General features: G+C 43.2%; 2 protein-coding genes and 1 long non-coding RNA gene across 3 annotated transcripts; 1 reads left to right on the forward strand and 2 right to left on the reverse strand.

Annotated features, from left to right (window-relative positions):
* Window positions 1-1,600: 1,600 nt before the first annotated feature.
* LOC130526200 (uncharacterized) lies at window positions 1,601-3,164 on the reverse strand. The gene is made up of 2 exons (XR_008950680.1): window positions 2,155-3,164; window positions 1,601-1,870 (listed from the first exon to the last, which is right to left on the reverse strand). It is a non-coding gene; the product is annotated as an uncharacterized LOC130526200 (long non-coding RNA).
* Window positions 3,165-3,991: 827 nt separating this feature from the next.
* slc14a2 (solute carrier family 14 member 2) lies at window positions 3,992-6,645 on the forward strand. The gene is given in 9 exon segments (XM_057033648.1): window positions 3,992-4,077; window positions 4,080-4,151; window positions 4,265-4,454; window positions 4,528-4,656; window positions 4,737-4,929; window positions 5,072-5,219; window positions 5,337-5,471; window positions 5,562-5,611; window positions 5,704-6,645. Coding segments are annotated over 9 exon segments (1,386 nt in total). The 5' UTR covers window positions 3,992-4,007; the 3' UTR covers window positions 6,103-6,645.
* Window positions 6,646-11,589: 4,944 nt separating this feature from the next.
* lnpep (leucyl/cystinyl aminopeptidase) lies at window positions 11,590-22,480 on the reverse strand. Its single transcript, XM_057032413.1, has 22 exons — window positions 22,065-22,480; window positions 20,836-20,930; window positions 20,390-20,592; window positions 19,908-20,019; window positions 19,539-19,796; window positions 19,262-19,452; window positions 18,618-18,756; window positions 18,196-18,330; window positions 17,990-18,110; window positions 17,736-17,887; window positions 17,398-17,511; window positions 17,185-17,316; window positions 16,711-16,845; window positions 16,157-16,317; window positions 15,987-16,075; window positions 15,704-15,887; window positions 15,439-15,595; window positions 15,170-15,354; window positions 14,884-15,045; window positions 14,618-14,758; window positions 14,394-14,475; window positions 11,590-13,610 (listed from the first exon to the last, which is right to left on the reverse strand). Exons 1-22 carry the CDS (start codon window positions 22,090-22,092, stop codon window positions 13,479-13,481), a joined length of 3,108 nt encoding a protein of 1,035 aa, XP_056888393.1. The 5' UTR covers window positions 22,093-22,480; the 3' UTR covers window positions 11,590-13,478.
* Window positions 22,481-22,717: the final 237 nt, after the last annotated feature.

Raw genomic sequence — 22,717 nt, forward strand, 5'->3', positions numbered from 1 at the left:
CAACGTGCACGTCCGTGTCTCCCTGCGGTCTAATTGAGATAGGCATCCTGGTATTAATTGCATTTTCCTTTTGGAACCGTACTCCGGGTTTGCGAACTGCCGTTGCAGTGCTGAGAGTCCCGGGGGCCTGATGGAGCGGGCAGTGGCCCCGGGCCTAATGGGCCCCGGGGTTGTTGAATTGGAGCATAGGTCCACATGGTTGGTTCTGTTCTGGCTGCCGTTTAGTTGTGACGAGTCAAACAGGGTGGTCACACCAGTCCTTCTCTTCTTTAAAACCATTACTTCCTTTAGTAAATCATTTATTTCTATATAATAATTAGTTTTTCCCCCGACCTGTTGCGTTAGTTGAGTTGAAGTTGGATTAAGTTTGCGTTATTTAGTTTAATTGATTAACCTCATTTAGTTTAACCCTTCTGTTGACTTCGGGTCAAAATGCCCGCCACTGCATTAAAACCCCCCAAAAAATCCCCTAAACGATATTTTTTTAACTTGAAATTCTATGACTTTTCCTCAATTGGCCCCAACAGTAAAAAGTGAAATGTTGTTTTTATTCACATTTCCATGTAAGCTGTACAAAAAAAAGTACAAATGTGGTCTTCGGGTCAAAATGACCCGTGAGGCAAATAGAGTAGAAATCAAGGTCACAGAGTTATTTACACACCACAGAATGTCACAGTGTTTTAGATGTGTCTCAGCTCAATCAGTAGCAGACCTAAACAACAAAAGAGAGGTGGTGTTTCCACAGACTGCAGAGAGAATATAAAGGTGCTGCAGATGACAGGACCCCGGGTTCTCTCTCTGCTACGACCATGAGCGCACGTTACAATGCTGAAGAGGCTCTAGAGCTGATTTTTACAGATGTCCAACAAGACAGCTCTGATTCAGAAGAGGAAGTGGAGGATTTATCAGAAGAAGAAGATGGGGAGGAATACAATCCAGAGCATGATGAATTGTCTTCCGAAGAAGAAGAAAACCCTGAAGCTGAAAGAGAGACTTTCCTTTCAAAAAATGGCAAAATAACATGGTCCTCAACAGAATATGACCAACACGGCAGGCATGCAGAAGAAAACGTCATAAAGATGACCACATGAACCCACAAGGTATGCTGTCTCTCATGCCCGGGACATTGGGCCCGATTCACCAATATGTTCTTACGAATCTTCTTAGATTCTTTCTTAAGTTGTCCTTAAGAAGTTTTTTAAGAAAACCCTACGTCGGATTCATCAACGCGTTCGTAAACCCCAGAATTGTTCGCAGCTGTGTTCTTAGATTGATGAATGCCATCTGTTCGTAAGTTGAAAGCGCGTGCCAGGTGAGTCTAATTAACATACGATTAGCATAAGTCACCGCCCACTAATGCCCATAAAAGGAACTGCAGCAGGACCCTGTTGACGGAGCAAAAAGCAGCAAAATGCCCAAAGCTTGCCTCTCCACGCCTGATTTCTGACGCCGTGTTGAACAATCAAGAAAGGATGGCTAACACGCTTGATAAAATTGCCTCAACCCTGATGACTATAGCCAACACGCTTAAAGAAATCAACGAGAATGTAAAAAAAGAAGAATGTAAAAAAAAAATAAACGTGTAAAAGCTGTGCTCGGATTGTGACAATAATGCATTTTATTCACAAACGGGCAATTAATCGCGCTCGAACGTGAACCGCGTGCCTGCAGTCTGGCCCCATCATTGCGTCAGGACGCACATCCTCACGAGGTTGTGGCTCTGTGTCCAAACACATCCAGCGCCCCTTTAACATGCCGATGGTGCGTTCAATGGTGGAGCGACTGCGCGCATGCATCTGATTGAATAAAACTCCTGTGGAGTCTGAGGGTTGGTCAGTGGTGTCAACAACCAGGGCATATCCTCGATCCCCTAATAAAATAAATCAAGATAAAATCAAATAAAAAGACAGTTTTGGCATGGTTTCCAATTTGGTTGATTAATGTTAAGTCATTGGCACATTTACGTAATTTTAAAATTCTCCGTAAATCACCAAAAATAGGAAAAAACAAATAAATAAATAAATATGACAGAATTATCATTGTAATATTGAATTTTATTGAACTGCACAAGAGAAGAAAACACAACCATGCCAACATGTCGGCACTGAAATGTGCGCAAGAGTACTCCTGAGTGTTCGTAGGATTTGTTCTTACCTACGAATAAATCCAGGATAAGAAGAAATTGGTGAATGCCACAATCTTCGTCAACTGTTCGTAAGTGGGACTTAAGAACAAATTTGTTCGTAAGAACGGTTCGTGAATCTGGCCCATTGTCTCTACAGACAATGTCAGATGTTCAGAAGCCAGTCATCATCCTGGACTACAACCGCAACAAAGGAGGTGTGGACAACCTAGATAAGGTGATTGGAACATACAGCTGCAGAAGGATGACTGCCCGCTGGCCCCTGGTCATCTTCCACAACATCATTGATGTTTCCTCCTACAATGCCTTCGTGATTTGGAGAGAGACCAACCCAAACTGGATGTCTCGTAAGTATAACAAGAGGAGGTTGTTCCTGGAGCAGCTAGGAAAGGCACTTGTAACTCCACTCATTGAAAGAAGGAAGCATGTCCCCCGCACAGAAGCCTCAGCAGCAGTTGTAAAAGCTATTCAGAGTGCAGGAGCTCCTGATCAACCTGAGGATCCAGCTACCACAGCCACTTCCCCAGCTGGGCCAAGTAAGAGGAAGAGATGTCAGTTTTGCCCTCAAAAGAAAGACTGTAAAACATATACTGTGTGCTGCAAGTGTAAGAAATATATCTGCAGAAGCTGTGCACTTCCATACTGCCCTACATGTGCTAAATAATTGAATGGGTTATGTTATTTTTCATATTTCATATTTCATATTTTTCATATTTTTGTACATTGTCTTAAATTGTTCACTGAAAAAAAAGAAGACAAACTGAGTCATTGGGATGATTAAAAATGCATTCAAAACTCCTTTTTGCACATTTTTTCCTTTTCTTAAGCTATAGAAATACAAGTGAAGAGGGAAAACTCAGGTATTAACACATTTTGTGGTGAATGACAAGTTGTTTCTTCAAGCAAGATGAAATTTGGTGTTTAAAATTTAATTAAGCTGCTTATATTGAGGGTTTAGTGAAGACGGGTCATTTTGACCCCGAAGACAACGGGTGTATACAGAACATGAGGACAACGGAAGGGTTAAGTTGGTTCTTTGGTTTGCCTATTTTTCAAAGTCATTGAACCTTGAATTTGTTCTTTTCTTTGTTTGTGTTATAGGAATTTAATTCTATATGGTTTTATGATTTTATCTGAGTTTTGTTTCTCTTGTTGCTACATTAACTGATGATGGCCCAGGGGCCTCCACACTGCTTTGCCCCCCCCCCCCCCCCCTTTTTTTTTTCCTGTTCCTCAATTGGTGAATATCAACAAGCACACACAGAAATTGGTTTTACACCGTTTCTGTAGCCACACACACACACACACACACACACCACACACACACACACACACACACACACAGAAGTTACCTCGGTGCTAAACCCCAGCCCTTCTGTTCTCGGTTGTCTCCACCACTGTGTTGGCTCCAGATGGGCACGTGTCCCAGTTTGGTCACCATTTATTTCAAGTGTTGTTGTTTTTTTAGTGTAACATTTTAATAAAAACCTCCTTTGGCCCTGGGGTTAGTTTGAACCTATGGCGGCGCTCACGCCACTTCTGGTTCTGTTCATACAGAAAATGGATCATAATGATTATTTTACATTGTTGCATAATGTGGAATGGAGCCCTGACGTACTTACTGTATTCTGAAGGTCTAGTTTAGAGCGTGATCAGAGGGCAAACAGAAGTGGATTTAAGGGAATAATAAGGTCAGGGGGCTGAGCCTGCTGTATTTTTATCTCAGGGGAAAATTCAGAGAAATGGCAACTGGACTCCTGCTGCACGCTGCTGCGGCTTTACAAGTTTCAGTGTGTAATTTAAATACTGTGATCTAATGTAACTCTGCTTTTAATGCCGATTAAAGGAACTCAAACCCTTAATAATGAAGTCTGAGCTGCCAACCGAACAGGAGGACAAGCCCGAGGAAGGGTCAGGCGGCCCCGCCACGCAGACGTCCGGGCCCGCTTCCGAAAATTCCTCTCCTACTTCGCTGGGGACATGGCGCCACTTGGGAAATGGATGGAGAGTACGTAAACATTCCGCTTCTACGACGTGAAAGTGGACGACGGTGTCAGGTGGTTTTTAGTTTGCGGCGGAGCGAGGAAGCGGGCCCGAGTCACCTCCGCCTCTCTCTTCCAGGGCAGTTCATTCTGCTGAAGCTGCTGGATTGGGTTCTGCGCGGCGCCTCCCAAGTGATGTTTGTCAACAACCCTCTGAGTGGCCTCATCATCTTCGCTGGGCTCATCCTGCAGAATTACTGGTGGGCTCTCAATGGCTTCGTGGGGACGCTGTTTGCCACCATTTCCGCCCTTATTCTGCAACAGAACCGGTTGGAGCACAGACATTCAAAAAGCTTTGACATGCTGACCCGACGCGACGTGATAAGTGGCCTCTTTCTTCAGGGGCGCCATAGCTGCGGGTCTGTATGGTTACAATGGCATCCTGGTGGGACTGCTGATGGCTGTGTTCTCCAATAAGGGGGACTGGTACTGGTGGCTCCTTTTGCCCAACATTTTCATGTCCATGATGTGGTGAGTGATCACTGTTTAATGTCTATAGTTTTGAGAGCACATAGAATACGCAAGTACATCTAAAAGTGACATTCTTTCAGTCCAATAGTGTCCAGCGCCCTGGCGTCCATAAACAGCCGCTGGGATTTGCCGGTGTTCACCCTCCCCTTCAACATCCTGGTGTGTCTCCACATGGTGGCCACGGGCCATTACAACCACCACTTCCCACAAGTCCTCATCCAGCCTCGCTCCGAGTTGCCCAACATCACCTGGTCTGAACTGGACGTAGCAAAGGTGGGCGACGCGCCTCGCGCCCAACGTGGTTCCAGGATGAGAGAGGCTGCAGATTAACCTCCAAAATGTTCTGTTTGTTCTTCTGTGCGTTACACCTCATATCCCTGTCTCTGTTTACCCCCCCCCCCCAACACGTACACAGCTATTTATGTCGGTGCCTGTGGGAATTGGTCAGGTCTACGGCTGTGACAACCCTTGGACGGGAGGAATTTTCATCATCTCGCTCTTCATCTCCTCACCCATCACTTGTGCTCATGCTGTTTTGGGGTCTGCTATAGGGATGGTGTCTGGTAAGAGAAACAGATCCTTAATGAGAAAAATCTGTAGGTTTTATGCAAATCGAGCCTGAATAGCAGCTCAAGCAGCTGTAGAATGTAGAATTCTATTTAAACCGGTTGTTTTTGCAGGTCTGGCTCTGGCAGCACCGTTTGGAGACATCTACTTTGGTCTGTGGGGCTACAACTGTGTCTTGGCCTGCATCGCCATCGGAGGGATGTTCTACGCCCTCACCTGGCAGGTGCACCTGCTGGCGCTCACGTGCGGTGAGTGAACGTGGCCGTGATAAATCAAAGGGTCATCAGATCAGAAGAGGACACTTGTCTAATTGCGTCTAATTGTCTTCACCTCTTCAGCCTTCTTCTGTGCATACCTGGGCTCGGCAATCGCCAATATTATGTCCACGGTAAGTCCACATCCTGCATTTATGTTTCAGGCTGTTAAGATGTAAAATTAAAAGTTAATAACTGCCATGTGGTGGATTGCTTTTATCCCCAGTTTGGTCTTCCAGCGTGCACGTGGCCCTTCTGCCTCTCTGCCCTCACCTTCCTGCTCTTGACCACAGAGACCAACAAGATCTTCAAGCTGCCCCTGGCCAAAGTCAACTATCCAGAGAAGAACCTGGGCTTCTATTGGAAGATGAAGAGGCAGGAAAAGGCGGAGAAGGAGCGGCTGGAGAAGGAGAAACAGAGAATCGTCGACGACGAAAACGTTTTTAATGAGAAGGAGCAACTGAGGTTAGAGCTCGAACTCATGGAGGAGGGCAAAGTGCAAAACAAGGCGGCAGAATGTAAAAACGAGCTGTCGTGCATCACAGAATCCAAAGTGGAGAAGCAGGACAGTGAAAACGCCGGCAACAATGATGGAGAGATGAGCGTTGCCGGAGAACGAGACTGATTTGTGTGTGTGTGTGGGTGGGTGTGTGTGGGGTACATGAATGTAACGGAATGTTGTAACTACTGGTCAGGTCTGAAAATAAATATATATTTTAAATCTATATTTCACCTCTAAGAACGAGAACAGCTGGAACAGCCCCCTTGAGGTGTGTGTGCTGTTTTAACATGTCTGCAACACTAAATCAAACACACTTTTCAGAAATCAGCAGCATTCTCAAATTGTTCCAATATATTATTATTATATATTATATATTATAATTTGAATATTAAGTATTGATGTTATTTTTGTTTTTCAATACATTTTATAGAAGTAAAAATGGCTCGATGTTTTCTGGGACTTGTTTAATTGTATTTGAACATTGCTGCTCTAAAATATGATTTTTGAACAAAACATCTTGTTTAATGCAAACGCCAGGGTTTATTCACAGTAAAAGAGGTTGAGGATTAACATCTGATTACTTGTACAGCTTAGTAAACTGAAAAAGAACTCTTGAGTTCAACATATTCCCTGTAAAATGTTTGAATAAAAAACTATTAAAAACAAGCAGAAGCTGTTGTACGTGATGTCTGGGCGAGCTGTTGCTGCTTATCTCTGATAAACTATTCAGCTAAATAACTTTCATTGAAATCTGCCATCTGTTCCTCCATCTCCATGGCGATAGAGGATGAGCCCTGTCAGACCCTCAACTGGAGAGGTATGAGAGTTGTACTGGGACATCTGTGTGTAGCAGAACTGTCCTTCAGCCCAAACCCACTTCTCCTCCGCTCCAAAGGTTCCTGTTGGTTGGGTCCGAGTCCCTGCGAGCAATCGGAGCAGCAAAGAACACTGAAACCCTCAATACACCATCTCCCACTATGACCTCAATACTCAACAAACTGAACTGATCACCTTCCAACGCCATCAGTAACACACTAAAAACATCCACATGTTTGCATAAGACGGGTGTGTGAATCTATTTTGGGTTCCATCGGTCCGTCCAACAGCGGCTTGTGTTTGCTTGTGACCAGGTTCAGTACTGACATGGATTCAAAGGTGATTTTATCATAACCTGCTGCCCGCCCGCATACAGCTCACGGTCTTTTAAGGGTACATTTGTCGTCATGTGTTCCAAGCGGTTTGACAATAGTAGCCGTTGGTGTGGAATGCAGAGAATGAAAAACACATTTGTCAGATATTCTGATGCAGTTGGAAACCCAACCAATCGCTGCGAGCTGTTGTTCCGTTCAAGGTGTTCTTTCAGGAGGCCGCAAAGGGTCTAACAGGCAGGCGAGGGTGAGCCGATTATGTATACTTCTGTAACATGTATGTGTTAATGTTTGATCTACATGTTAATGTTTGATTTATGGAGAGAGACAGGAGTGACACGCTCCAAGAAAAACCCACTAACCGGATCCCAAAAGCAAAAGAGATACCAGTGAGGTTAATGCTGGTTTTATGAGCACAACAAAGCAAAAGAGTAAAAAGGAACAAAATCTGTTTGGTTATTATTAATCCATCAAAGTCTAAATTAGCCAGTGTCATAAATTATGACAACTATGAGATAACAGCCTGTTTTTACGTGTAGAGTACCTGGAACACCTGTCACAACGTGCGACTAGCCTGCTTTAGTTCCATTGTACCGTGACTGGTAAACAAACCGAGTCACAAATTTTAGTTGTTTGGATGAACTCAAAGTTGTGCAGTCAAGATTAGACATGATGCATTTCACAGAGTAACTCAGATGACAGATTACAGATGGCCGGCGTTGACCTTCCTCAATCCTTAGGCCAAACATGCAGGAGCAGCCAAAACCAAGAAAAACAACGATGACACAATAGTGGCGTCGGAACGCGCAATAATGAGGATCGTGCGATTGAAATGTCGAGCAGCGGCTCAGATAAAGTTGTCCTGAATTGATGTTGACGTTGGCCACTTTTATGAAATTATGTTTTCTCGTGATTATTTCACCTTTTCTCTAAAAAAAGGACCTTTTACTGATTTGTTTTTAACCTCGTACCCTCCTGTGAGGCTAGGCGTGTGCTGAGCTGATGCATTCCAAATGTGTTCATGATTCATTAAAAAGGACAAACAGAACAAAAATCAGTGCTTTGACTTAGAAAAAAGTGCACGTGTGATGTTTGAAGCCTTCATTTGAAACTACAGTGGAGCCTCTACTTACGAACGGCTCTACATGCGAATTTTTCAGGTTACGAAGCGTCTCAACGGGAAAATATTTCCTCTTGTTACGAAAGAAATTTCAGGATACGAAGGTCAAAAATACGCTAGCGCTGCTACTCGCAGCTCGCGGAGTTTAGCGCACACAAACTTGCTTGTAGCTGCTCTGCCATTGGCTATCGCCTAGGATCTTCCTGTCATCCCATTGGCTAGGAGGGACGTCAATCTGTACAAGTTTGTGTGTATCCCAGCGTTGCCTTCATTTAACTTTTATTTGTTGTGAGTGTTCGTATGTTTGTCCATTAGATGGCGGTGTTACCACAAGTGTTAACGTTCGTTGCTAGTAATGACGGCTAATGTAAGATTAGACTGTAATAAAGTTCATTTTGTTCCTGAAAAAGCCTTGCACTGAATTCCTACATTTATTATGCGGTAATGTAATTGTAACATGTATTTGTTACATGTTTTGATGCATTTTTATGATTTATAAAAAAAATTATGTCCGAATTTCTGGGGGCTTGGAACGGATTAAGGCATTTACATGGAAAACGCGTCTCTACTTACGTCATTTTCAGGTTACGAAGCAACTTCTGGAATGAATTAAATTCACTCTCATTATGGTTGATTCTGGGGGCTGGTGTGCAGACAACGCGGTTACACGCAGGTTATCGGCGCATATAAAACCAGCTTTGTGTCTGCAGGTGTTTGTATTAACACGTGTCTAGTTTATGGTGCAGCTTAAGTGCAGTAGGTGTCACAGGGAGTCATGGACCACGCCAACATCATCAGAGGTCAACATCATCTGCACCCACAACCTAAGAGAGGCGGGGTTGGGGCTGCTCCCAGCCACCATCCGTGTCAGCTTACGTGCAGGTGGCGCCGCCCAGTCTGTGTGTGTCAGGTGGGCCGTCTTCCCCATGTACACGAAGGCCCCATCCCCGCCATCCTTCCTCTTGGAATGGTTTTTGTTCCTCTGCTACTCTCCTTCCTGGATTAAGGTCCCAATGGGGGGTCCCCAGAAATCTCTAAGCTACGGATGGGGGTGGAAGACGGCCCACAGGCGAAGAGAAGTTCTGCAGAGGGAGGTGTGGATCCAAACTGTGACTGCAATGTTCATGGTGAGCAGAACTGTGAGGTCGTTCTGGGAAGCTCAGCTGGTCACCTGGAAGAGACTGGGAATCTCGGAACAAGGGTTTTAGGAAGGCATTTCATCAGAGACGCACGACCAGCCTTCCTACATGGCCAAAATGTTTCCACACATTCAAGAATTCTCACATCATTAGCATTACACATATGTATATATGCATTTATCATATTCCTTTTGATAAGGACAACAGACAGGAGGAACCTGTGGATCGGCGCTATCAAAGGTACTCAGACTACATCAGTAACACTGAGTCCACATGTTGCCACATTAATACTCACCTTGTTCTTTACCCTCCCAAATGGTAGCATTGTTTATCCATCCTGATTGGACATATTTGTTTGTGCTCTTTGCAGCTTTCAGCCTGGTAGCGGTGTGGCATGATGGCTCTGCCTGGGAAATATGACCATTGGTAACTCTGAGCTTCGGCATATTGGGAGAGTGAATAGTATCCCTACTTCTTCCCACTGATCATAAATAGGCCTATTTTAACTCTAGTGCTTTACTGAACACTATGGACTATTGCTCATTAGACCATCTAAGAGGTCTCAGACATCCCAAGGTCTTGTTTATTCTGGCCATTTATTCTTGTCTTAGTCTGAAGAAATGCTTGAAATTTAAAATTCAAGATGCAAAGTTATGGAAAAGGCAGCATTTGCCTACACGGTTCTCCAGGAGAAACCACTGTGATTCCTCTAAATGCATTTTAAACTAATCTCTCCATGCCCGCTGAAGTCGAATTTGGATGCCGTCAACCTCTTTGGGAGAAGAACCCGTCCTCCATGGTGACGCGTTCTGACAGTTCACAGTTGTTTTTCATATCAATCATCAGGCGTCGCGCAGCCGTTCGTTACACCAGGTTAGGGATGATGGGACGTGCCGATCGATCTGATGCCTGCTGAGGTGATCTCACATGGCTGGAATAGTTGCTGCCTTTCCAACAAAACAAAAACATCTGATACGCTGATGACGTGAAATCGAATTAAATCTTTAAATCTTACAATGGGTACAGGTTACATGCCCCATTTAACTAACCCGCTCACTCCCAAATATCAGGGAAAAGAGCATTTAAAGAAGAAGAGATATTAAAAAAATGTAAATACTGGTTTATGTAACACACACCCAGTTTCCTGGATTACATAATTTTGTAATAAATACACCAAAAGAATGAGGTTGTAGCTTAAGTGCCTTAACTCAAGTATGGGGGTGCTCTTCAATCAAGGGTTTGAAACTAACAGTAATTAGAAGAAAGTTAGCCCAGCTGCATCACACACAGGTGGAGAACAGTTCAGGTGATTCCCACTGTTGTGGGAATCTGAAAGGACTAGTTTATCTATAGATACGTATAGAGCTGCTACATTCTTCTGTGTCCAGGATGAAATTTGCATTGTTGCTTTGGTCTGACGAACAGACTCGTCCCCTGATGGAGGTCTTCACAAAAAGGTGTCGACTCCTCCGAGCGTCCCTCAGAGGTCATGGGCAAATGTCACAAACTGTGTTGGGGTGCTTCCAGCTCTATCTGGTAGGTACCCACTGACATAGACCACATCTGCCCAGTTCCATTTCTACCAGATGTTTGACATCCCAGTTCATTTTACCCTGTGGAGACGGTGGGTGCTCAGTGTTCCTTTCCAGTCAGGCTGAGCAAGCTCAGTGGGCAAGGAAAGAAACATAATTATTGCTTGAACATTTAAAAAATAAATATATGTATATATAAATTGCAAATTTCCATAATTCAGAGCTATAAAACGTCAGCTTGTCCGGACATTGTCCGTCAGCCTGATTCATCCTTGCGCTTGGTTTGAGTTAGTTTTTATCCCAGTAAAAATAAATCCCACAAAATCGTTTAAAAACTGTAACCAAACTGTGCAAAAGGCGCATGAGGGTGATGCTGCAGAAGGCTCCTAATGTTTAACAGCTGTGTGGAATTTTGGCGTAAAATGATCCATAAAACACGAGCAGCGTATTAAGTTAAGAACCAGGCCGCCATCTAGTGGCGATCTTTGGAAGTACAAGATAAAATGATGCGCCGGTTTCTTTCAGAACTTTGTCTTGGTCGTTACTAAGCAGTTTCAGCAACAGTGGTTTGGAGTTTTTGAACTTTAAAAGGACAATTTCGTTTCGAAAGCGAGCTTTTAGCCACAGGTGTAGGCTTTTCACCTTTTTTGAATAACCATTAAAAAAAAGACAAGATTTGAACTACATTTTATTCACATAAAGATTAGTTTTGAAAGCATCTGCAAACATCTGCAGCATTTCATTCCAGTGCAAAAGCAAAGAATCTGACAGGGTCGACAACACACACTTCATTTTCCACAGATTTGGGTTTTTTGTTGCCAATTCAACAGTTTAGAATGACATCAACAGTGCTTCCGTCAAAAAGAGGATTGCAAAAGACTTGAAAAATGTTCTAATCCAAACATTGTGAGAAACCCAAGTACGGACCAAAGAAGCCGATACATTTATTTATTTAATTGGCAGCTGCTGAAGAGGTTTTTTTCTCCACCAGATGTGCACTGAAGAGCCAATGAACACATCATTCCTTCACAAAATACGACAGACTACAGAGAATAAACAATGCCGTGAGGCAACAGTCCAGGCTGAACCATGACACAATGTCCCCGCCACCCAGGAGAAGAGCGGCACACGTGGATACCACAGAGGCAGACGGGGGTCGCAAGAAAATAAACCAAGCTGCAGATTTAGCCGTTCACCCCGGACATCATCAGCGTAAACGTTGTCAGATGTGCAGACGATCAGAAAACACACCCATCGTCTTCTTTTTGTCACTTTTTGCCTTGTTTAGACTAAACGGCGTTCAGAGACGCCGGGTCTCCGTGCTCTTCACGCGGAGCGACTGACATCTGGTCAGGAGTTTCAAGGTCTGCGGAGTGTGAACGCCTCCACCATTTAAAGCTGGCTGCACCACCGACACTTTAGTGGACAGAATTCTGCAGCATGAATGCAAATGAATGCGCTTCTTTAATATTGCTGCCCTATTTATATGCACAGTAGCCCTTAAACCACATTCATCAGCAAATGAGGTCATCATTATCAAAGAATACAAATACTTCTCAGTGAATCCTATGTATAAGCCTCTTCTTTACAATCTATTTATATCACACAATGCAAATGGAAAATGCTGATGGGGTTGAGCTTATTTACACCTGCCCAAGGGCACTGACCACTCACACCCAGGACACGTGGAAATGTGCACTGAGCACGATCCTGCGCATAAATTAAGTTTCAGTACATTCAACTAAAGCCACAAAACTGGCAACAAACAAATGCTTAATGATATAAGGATAATGTGTAATGCTTTAATGCGTTAGGTGACATAAGTTAGCTGCAAGACACTCTATTTTATGGACATCCTTCATAAAATAGCAATTAATGGATTAGTTTACTTCTGGTACCAGGAACTGGGAGCCAACGCAGCTCGGCCAAGGCTGAAAATCTCCCCTTCACCAGGCTCTCCCGGTGTAATATTACATTTTAAATGACCGACCTTCACACTTGTGCTTTGGATTTCTGCTAAAATTTGGATTTTGCAAGGCATCAGCTTTGGTGACCTTGAATATCTGTCAATACCGTATGCACTCCTGCATCACTTCTAAAATATAATATATATATAAAATAAAATAAAACCTATTGAGGAACCTTCCCAAAAGACATACATCTATGTACACCAAATGCTTCACAGCTGACCTATAGGCGGCTATCAGACCACAAGGCTGAGCCAAAGGAGTGTGTGTCAAGCAAGATTGTCTACTCACAGCTGAGGTTTCAATTAGAGATGCAGATGAGAGGCTTGGTCAACAGTGTATGTGCGTGTGGAGTGTGTGTGCGTCGCCACCTCAGCCACCCTGAGCTAGGAAATACAACTAGCAGGACCAAACTCAAAATCGAATCCCCTGTCCAACAAGGAAAAGAAAATCCCTTTGAGCTGTACTTTGACTTACAGAAAAGGAGTTAGACGGTCCGTCCTACAGAGTGGAAACTCTGCTGACATCTTTCTGAATCACCCTGGCTGCCTCACGTTTAGAGGCTAGTTTAAAAAACTAAATGGCTAAAAGTGTTAGAGCCATTTTTTGAGTGTAGGCAGGTTGGTGTCCATCCAGCGCTGGTTCAGTCTGATGGTTTCCAAAGCTTCTTGCACACTCCTCATCTGTGAGCCGCGATCCTTCAGCCTGGAGAAGAAATCCTGCACCTGTGAAAAAAACCAATGTTAGTGGCATCAACACACAACTACATGTTAAAGTAATCACCAAATTTGACCGTTTGACTGGGATAAAAGCATGAAAGTTTCCATATCTGGCCCAGGTGCTTTTGCTACATGCTGTAGGAATAATCCCCTGATGGAGGGTCATTATTCAAAAATGAAGCTTTCAAAAGCTCTGGATTTTTTCACTTCTATCACACCCTCAGCATTCTTTTCTTTGGGACTCGGGCACAACCTATCAGGCTAATGGGCAGCGCAGAACTAAGCTGAGTGATGCACAACAGAAACTCAGAGAGAGAAGCTGTAATAACTGTGGAATCACTTAGCAAATCTTTGACTCCCTCGGCTATTTTGGTTAACGAATGTAGAAAATTGCGTTTTGTTTTATGTGTTTCTATATTCTTGATGGATGATATCTCCGTGGATATTTTTTATGAATATACGTTGTATGGATAGCTCTATGATGATGTAGTCTCCTGTAGAACCTGAACTGCCCTTTGGGGATGCATAAAGATGTCTCCCTGTCTTGCACTACATTTGTGCCCCTTTGAGGCTCTCCTTTCCAAACATTCCACAATCAATTCAACAAAATGGAATTTAAGCCAATTTCTGAACTGCGATTATTATTTATTTTGTTATATGAGTTATTGTTTTGATCTAAACTGAAAATATTAAAATCCTTTGAACAATAAATCAAAATCAGTTCATCATCCAACTACTGAAAATGTGCAAAATGTGAAGAAATGGCCTCATAAAAAACTAAAAACTCACTTGTTCGAGGTGCGACTGTGTTGAGAATTGGGAGGTGACAGACTTGATGATGCTCTGGATGGCACCGGATCCCACAGGGAACCTGAAAACACGTCTGCGATTACAAATGTAATTTGGCTGTGCTTCATTGTCTCGACTCACGTTAAAGGAGCAGAAACACCGATTCTACAGGCACGTCGTGACCGAAGGAGAGAGGAGACAAGGCTCTGAGAAAGGCCTCTTACTTCTGTATAAGGCGATCCCAGTTCTGTTGTATAAAATCCCAGGCAAACAAGTAGCCAGCGAAGCCGCTTGACACCCTGTTGATGACCAGGGGCAACTCCTGGGTCTGGATGATGTCACCCTGCAGCCCTGCAGCTAGAACCCTGGACACCACCATTAAAATTCATGTTTGGGTCAGATTGAGTTTTCTGTTAATAACATCCAAACAAGGTCAGATAAAAACATCCTCAAAGCAAAAATGAAGGCGGAAGCAGATCAAAGACTCTACCATGATATATGCTTCACGTCTGGCGTGGACGCCAAGGCCAGCAGCATCTTCCGCTTCTCTGCATCGTACGGGACGTGCGTGTACATTTCCAGCAGACTCGTCCAGTGCTCACTTGACTGAGCAGCAACGTTAAACACCACTTGTTGGAGATCACCTGGAATCCTGTGCATCAAAGCAAGGCAAACAGTAAAAGACTTTCTTTTTACACCTCAACAGTCAACAATGCACACACACACACACACACACACACACACACACACACACACACACACACACACACACACACCTAAATGTCCCGTTGGACTCCTTGTACTTTACAAACATGGTTTTTGCTTGTGCAGTACAGTTTTCTTCATCCAGTCGACAGGCCGTCTCCAGCAGGGCTGCTCGCAGCTCCTGTTTGGACACACGTTCCTCCTCTTTCCATGTTTGGCTGTTTATCAAAGGACCAAATTGGCGCAGCATATAATCCTGTCATAAGAGGGATGAGAGGTTTTTGTGTTAGGAGGAATCGGGCTACACATCGGAAGCTTGCACTGCGCTGCCTAACTGTACCTTCATGCGGGCCACGAGCCCGTGCTCCTGTCGTTTGTCCAGTAGCCTGTAGATTGTGTTGAGCTGTAACAAGGCTTCTGTCACAGGGGATGTTTCAGTTTCATTGACCAGATAATCCAAAAGGTTTAGCACATGAAGGAAGGAAACACGTCCAAATCTGTTGATGCCACGGGGGAGTCATGAATTGGAGAATACTCCTCGAAACTCGCCAGTAAATATGAAACAGGAGAATAAAACACAGCCCGATAAAACCACATATACTGACTTTGACAGAGCAAAGACGTTGTGTATGAGCGAGGCGCGGTCCTCCTGTGTGAGCACGCTGACATTTTGGGATAAAGCCTCTCCCAGTGCAGCCCAGCTCTCGTCTTTATAATGGACGGCGTAGAAGCCTGTGTTTTTATAGTTCAACTTCAGCCACTTCACATTTTCTGGCACCTTAAAAGTTGCTGAAAACACAAAAGTGTACACACATGGGGGGGGGAATCAACACCTAACAGAATAGCAGCCTTAAATGCTTGATGATGGGAGTTAATAGGATACTTTACCTGACTTGGTCTTGAAATTGAAAACCTGCATGCATGTAGGGTCCAAACTACAGCTGTCGTTGACATATGTGACTGGGATATTCCACAAGCTGTAGACAACACACGGTATGTTTAGTTAAGGACTGCGTGTTTTCCTGCGGCAGCACTTTGCGTGTCACTGGAACCCCCACCTTGAAGCATTCGTAGTGCCGTCAGAGGTGAGCAGGAAGTGCTCCTGGGTGAGTGTCACCTGGTTCCCCTTGCGGCTCATGGTGACCAATGGGAATCCTTTTTGCGATGTCCATGAGGTCATCATCTCCGAGACATTCCAGTACTGTGTAGAGAGCTCGACCTGTCGACAGATAAATGTATTTAGGGTTTGTCCAGTTGATCTGAAAGCCTGCAGCCCGATTAAAGGGGACTAAAGGACACAAAACCTACAAAAATTCTCTCTCACACTTGGCACCATTGTTCCAGCTGTCCTGATGTTTATGTAATAAATGGTCATTGAAATACCCCGACAGGAGGAGGCGATAGTGACTTGGTATTCAAGTAAAAACATAGTGGTTCAAAAACTTTTGCTCTGCTTATTTCTCTAATCCCCTCTACTTTAACACTTTATGCAAATGATTAAATGACTATATCATTTTGCATTGTGGAGCAGATGTCTTTGCAACTGCAGTATCATTTAGTGGCAGGCTGACACATAACACAAGCATTCCTGCAGGAACTGTACTGCTGTCACCTGTGTGAGGCTGTTCCAGAGGTCTTCCGTGTTGGTGTTTAACCCCTTGTATTGCTTTAAGTACTGAATGAGCCCCTTCCTGAACTGTTGCTCACCAAGCAGGGAAGTACACAGCATCAGCAGAATGGAGGCACCCTGTAAAACAGAAGCATAGAGCATCTGTGATCAATTCAATAAAAAAGTCTATATTCTAGTGTCTATATCTTCACAACTCAATGACAAGTTACGTCATTTGTTTGATGTTTCCACCAAAGCTGAAACCCAATGAAAAGGGTCAATCTGTATTTTAGGCAGCACTTTATCTCAACATACAGAAGAAAGGGTAATATAGCTATAATGTAGTGTCAGAACTGGTGGACACAAATATGGTGAATGATTTGCTGTCAGGAACTCCAGTCACAGACAGGGAGCGGCAGAGATGATCTAAACTACCTGAATGGGAAGGATTGATGAAGAGTTGATATAAATGTTTACCTTTTCATAGGAGACAGAGTCAAACATCTCTTCCACTTGTTCAGAAGTATCAACCTCTGTCGACACAGCATGCGAAGAGTTCAGTGCATCTTTGTCCAAGACTCTGAATCTGACTGCCAGGAACGAATTACCCTGTAAACAGACACGATTTACTGAAAAGAAATAAACTCACATGTGACAAGGAGTTTTTCTAACATGAAGTGATTCACTTACAATATCCATCTGGGGCAAAACCTTCTGCAGTGACATGTACTGCATGTAGGTGGCGAAGCCTTCATTGAGCCACAGGTCATTCCACCACCTCATAGTCACCAGGTTTCCAAACCACTGAGACACCGCGACAGAGAAAGATTAGTACATTCTGGTGGAGTTAGGCGAGTTTCAAGGTCTCCAGTCCAGCTCTTGAAACAAAAAGTCCCTTAAATATTGGCTGAGGTCACCGCAGGACAGTAAAGTAGCTCATTGGTATGAAGCAATATTTGGATTTTCCCCCCACCTGCATCCTGATTGATGGTTTCTTCTACTTTTCCTAACCAACACAATGAACTCACCTGATGTGCAAGCTCGTGGGCTATGACAGACGCGACCACTTGCTTTTCCAGAAGAGACGACTGCTTGCCCACCAGGAGGCTGGTCTCTCTGAAAGTAATGAGCCCCCAGTTTTCCATGGCTCCTGCCAGGAAGTCTGGGATGGCTACCAGGTCTGAAAAAAGCAGAAGAAGCAAGCAAAACATCAGCTCAAACATCAGACTAGTCAAGAGAAAGAAGAAATTAGAGGATTAGAGCAGCATGATTTTGTCCTCACCTAATTTTTCGAGTGGATATTTAATTTCAAAGTAATTATTGTAGAACTCCAGAAATTTAGATGCGGTAGCCAGAGCATAGTCGGTGTGGTTCTTCTTCTCTGTCACAGAGTACACAGACACCTAAACACAAGATCACGGTCAGGCACGTCCCACCATCAGAACAAGCCTAAATGAAATGAAAGCATCAGATCTGTGTTGGACAAACCAGAGTTCCTGAAACATTTTGCGTGATGGAGGCAAACTCAGCAACAACAAAGGCCACCAGATACGTGCTCATGTTGACACTCGTCTTTTCAAACTCATCCTGCATGAGGCCATTGGGAAGTACAGTGGTTTGCGCCTGAAGAATACAGCATTAAGACATTACAGAGATTTTAAATGATAAAAACAATATAGCAGAGCAATGCAGGCACCCAAGTATTTGCCGCCAGCTTGTCATGAGGCCGATACATAAAAGCTCCATTACAATGTAATAAAATTCTGCACGAGATATCATCAATCATCGAGCACAGTCAAGATCTTTTTGTGGCCTATTAAACGAGAGACTACTTGTAACCTGAATTGACCTAACAGAGATTTAGTATCAAGTCCAAGCAAAAGAAAACAAAGGAAATTAAGAGCAAATACCATGGGCATGTTTGAAAGGGTAATGTAGTTTGGTTGTCTGCTGATTTTAATGAGGAACTTGGCTTTGAATACTGGTTCATCAAAGCAAGGAAAGGCCTTCCGGGCCGACAGGGGTTCAAACTGAGTGGCAGCCAGGACCCTGAAGGGAAAACACAGAGCGAGGGGAGGGAAAAATGTAAAAATCCGCTTTCACATTGAATACATAATTGTTTTTGTTTTTTACTGAGCTGTTAGATGGATTAGTGTTGTAAAATTGTCTCCTTAGACTAGTTGTGATGACGCACAAGGGTGCTGTCAAGTTTTAGAGCAAAATTAAATGTTCCAAATATCTTTTCTTATTCCTAAAATTAGAACCTACAATGTCAGCAATTTCTTCTAAATGAAAATATTGATGAAAGCAATGCCAATGCAGAGAAAGAAATAGATATGAAGAATATTTGGCCATCCATTTATGGCGAAGCATGGTCTAATATTTTACTTCTATGGAATACCAGTATAATACATTAACCTGTGTGCAACCATAATTACAGTTAATCATCTGTGGGATGTCATTGTTCATTCAAATTTCTTTGCACGGAACAAGTTCAACTATGAAAGTTTTGTTTATTTTTCCATTCATGGCGCTTGCTTCTTTTCATTTGTACCTTTTGATTCCATCTTTATCGGTGTATGAACTGTTGTAGAAGCCATTATAGTTGTTTGAGAGGCTGGCAGAGTATTCCAGGATCAGGTTGCATTTCTGGCCCGCTTTCAGGTTCTTTGAGAACTTAATGGCTATTTGATCTCTGGGTTTGTACTCCAGGACAGTCACATCGCTGACATCTTCCTCACCCAGCTGCAAAAATAAAATAAATGATAAAAGCAACAAAGTTGAAGACTTTGTCTCGATGCAAATTTAATAAGTTTTCATTGAAATCCCACCTTGAAGGAAGCTTTGGAAATGTTGAGGTCTGAACTATGTAGGACGATGACTTTGGTATCATGAAGCACAAGCATGCTTATGGTGGTTTGACCAGTGAAGGTCATAGTGACAAGATCAGGGTTCAAGGTCAAATTATAACTAAGAGGCTGTATGCTATGAGGTAGGCGGTACTGGGCCCATGGGAAAAGCTCTCCATTTGCAGACACAGGGTAAACTGGCTCAATGGGAGATGTCTCATTTGGCTTAGGACATCCCATCTGTAAAAGAATAAAGCTCATTGTAGCTAAAGTACAAAACAATATCACACCGCATGATGCATCGACGGCATTCATGTATCAGTTAAATACATAAATGTGTATATTTCTTACCTTGGTAAAAGTGCATCCAGGTAAGAAGTACAGAACCATGGTTCCAGATGCAGCGATCACCAGGAAGAGGACAGACACCGCCATCGTGCGTGCTGAGGGTCTAAAACATGATCTACCGGCAAAACCAGAAGAGCTTTTCAGGCTTTAACTAGTTTACAGAGGCAGATTAAAACCAAGCTGATGGGAGGGTAGTTCTTGAAAGAAGATTTGGGTTTATGACAAAGACAATTATTATTCATGTTTGAATAGTCTGTTTTTGAACAGTTTGTTACGCAATTCTTATTTGAGCACGTACATTTTAATTTTTAAAACGTAAATTACATTGATAATAGGACCGTTAAGATCCCCATTAACAACTATCAACATAGATCAACTTTACTTCCCTTCAATGAATGTTTCAAAAATACATCCGTTATTCTTCCATGTGTTTTTCATGATTTGAAAACCCTGTAAGAGATAATGACATTTTTAGTGTGCACTACCTGGGAGGAGCGTGTCTGATGTATGGAGACGAGTGGGATCTATGAGCGGAGCTACGGTTCATGAAGGACATGCCCAGCAGCCGCGCTGAAGACTCGCAGTCCTCCTCATCTTCGTCCATGTCATTCTCCCCTAGGCCTCGCACCAGCAGCCGTGAGCTGCGGGGCTCAAACCCAACCTCATCCGGGTCAAGAGGGGGAAATGTCTAGAGAGAGAGCATATGCATGTATTGGTATTATGGTTAGATGAGCAGAGCAGCGCAACTAATGCACATTCTTAGGCAACTCTGGAAGACGAACACCAGGAATAATAGATCCAGTGCAAAGAGCGCTTAAATATGATGCTTAAAATCCTTTGTAAAAAAAGTAGAAATACAAGTTGGTCCCTCAAATGATGCCCAAATATAATACTAAGCAGGATAAATTGATATAAGAGAGGAAGAATATACAGGAAATGCTGAGGAGTCTTTGGCCAAATCCACAACGTCGGGCTCCTCTTCAAACATGCTGTTCTCAATCATGTTCCTCGGCAGGCTGACTCGATCTGTAACACAAAGAAAAGACAGATGCTCTTAAATCAATATATTGCATCTACTCACACATACACATTAGTGTCATCTAGATGTTACACCTTTTATACATTTGCTGACTGAAGGTCTTTTCCAACATGTTTGCTGACACTAATGACACGTCCATAACAAACCTAACTTATTTCCTGGTTTATTCACAACCACACAATGGGCAACTTTATCTGGTATGACAACTATTCTTAGTGTACAAATCTTGTAAAACCAGTTCAGAAAGGATCTTGATAAAAATCCCTTTTAGCAGTACTATAATAAGAATACTATACATTAATAATAATAATAGTATAAAAATACAACTCATTTTGCCAGAGCATCAGCTTAAGTCCACACGATAATGAAAACAAGAAGCAAATCTGTAACCACATAATTTGGTGGCAGGCAGATGTTTTCCAGTCAGCAGTTCTTGAAAAAATCTGACACGAGTTCTTCCTTCCTCATTTAATTAAATTTAGATGGTAAAAATCTTTGCACTGCAGGTTTCTTGCTTCCCTTTGCATTCCTGTTATCCATTTGCAGGGTTAACACAATCCGGGCTGTGGTCTATTTGAATTAACCTACATACAAATTAAAAGTTGGTGGTTAAATGTGTTGACAGAAAAACATAAAGTGACATCAAACTCCAGTCAGAATAGGGTCTGGAAAATATTTTAATAGCTGTAATAGCTGCCACTGTGACTATGTCAGTGCTATATTTACTTGTCTATTAATGTTGCAGGATAGATTAGAGCCATTGTAGTTTAGATACAAACCAAAACCAACGGGCCATTGGAGTTATTAAATGAGCAGTTGCTGTTGGGTTCGTCTACAGTTACTCTCCATGTTCATGTGGTAAAACCTCACCATGTTGACCAGGAACCTACAGTAGGACTGCGATTGAATCAGCTTCAACTCTTTAAGAGAAAACAGAAACTGACAAATAAAGCCGCAAAGCCAGATTTAGTCGAGCCTGTCAGATGTCCAACAACCCTGAAAGATGCGCCCTCGGGTGAATGTCACTCCCGCTGAGCTTCCGCTTTCGCCCTGTTAGTTACTAGCTGGCCTGCTGCTATTAGCTCGCTGACAGGTCGGCGTTGGTAAAGTTAAATCCTTACCTGTGCTGTTGATGTCAAATACGTCCATTTCGGAAAACTCAAACAGCCCTCCGCATCCAAAACAATGGGATCCCACCAAATACAGCGATGGTGTCCAGAGGAAACGACACAAATCCTGGCCAGGTCACAAACCACCAAAGGCTAAAGCAGCCCCAACAAACAGCAGCCGCTGACCTGACGTTAGCTGCGCAGCTAGCGTCAACTAGCCAACTTCTGCCAAATGCTCAATTGTAACGGACAGGCACAGATTCCGATTTGAAAGGTTTCGTCGCTGTCAAAACTTTAAGTCATGTTGCGGATTTATAGAAGCAAAATACGCGTAAAATATAAAACTAACCAGCTAGACCTTAATAAAAGCCTGTTATAGTGCATGTAAACAATTCGATACACAAATCAATTTCTTCCTTGAACAGTTGTTGACACCCGCCCATTGTATTATAATACTGAGCCCCTATTGGACGATACGTGAAGAGGGCGGGGCCAGGATCCGTCCAATAGCTTGCGCCGTTTGCGCGAGGACCTTATTGTTTAGACTGAGACAGATAAATGTACTAGTATCGATAAACCATAATCCTGTTTTACATGCCGCAATGTCAAAGCTTATACAACCGTTTTGATGAACGTGAGCAAATAATTGTTAAGCAAACGGAAAT

The sequence above is a fragment of the Takifugu flavidus genome, chromosome 5, assembly GCF_003711565.1.
Source record: "Takifugu flavidus isolate HTHZ2018 chromosome 5, ASM371156v2, whole genome shotgun sequence".
Classification (NCBI taxonomy): Eukaryota; Metazoa; Chordata; class Actinopteri; order Tetraodontiformes; family Tetraodontidae; genus Takifugu; species Takifugu flavidus.

Coding starts and splice junctions, on each gene's coding strand:
- lnpep (XM_057032413.1), bottom strand. CDS start 22,092: ATGGACGTATTTGACATCAACAGCACAG. Junction 17,512..17,735: donor CCCACGAGCTTGCACATCAG/GTGAGTTCATTG, acceptor GCGGTGTCTCAG/TGGTTTGGAAACCTGGTGAC. Junction 14,476..14,617: donor TGGGATCGCCTTATACAGAA/GTAAGAGGCCTT, acceptor ACGTGTTTTCAG/GTTCCCTGTGGGATCCGGTG.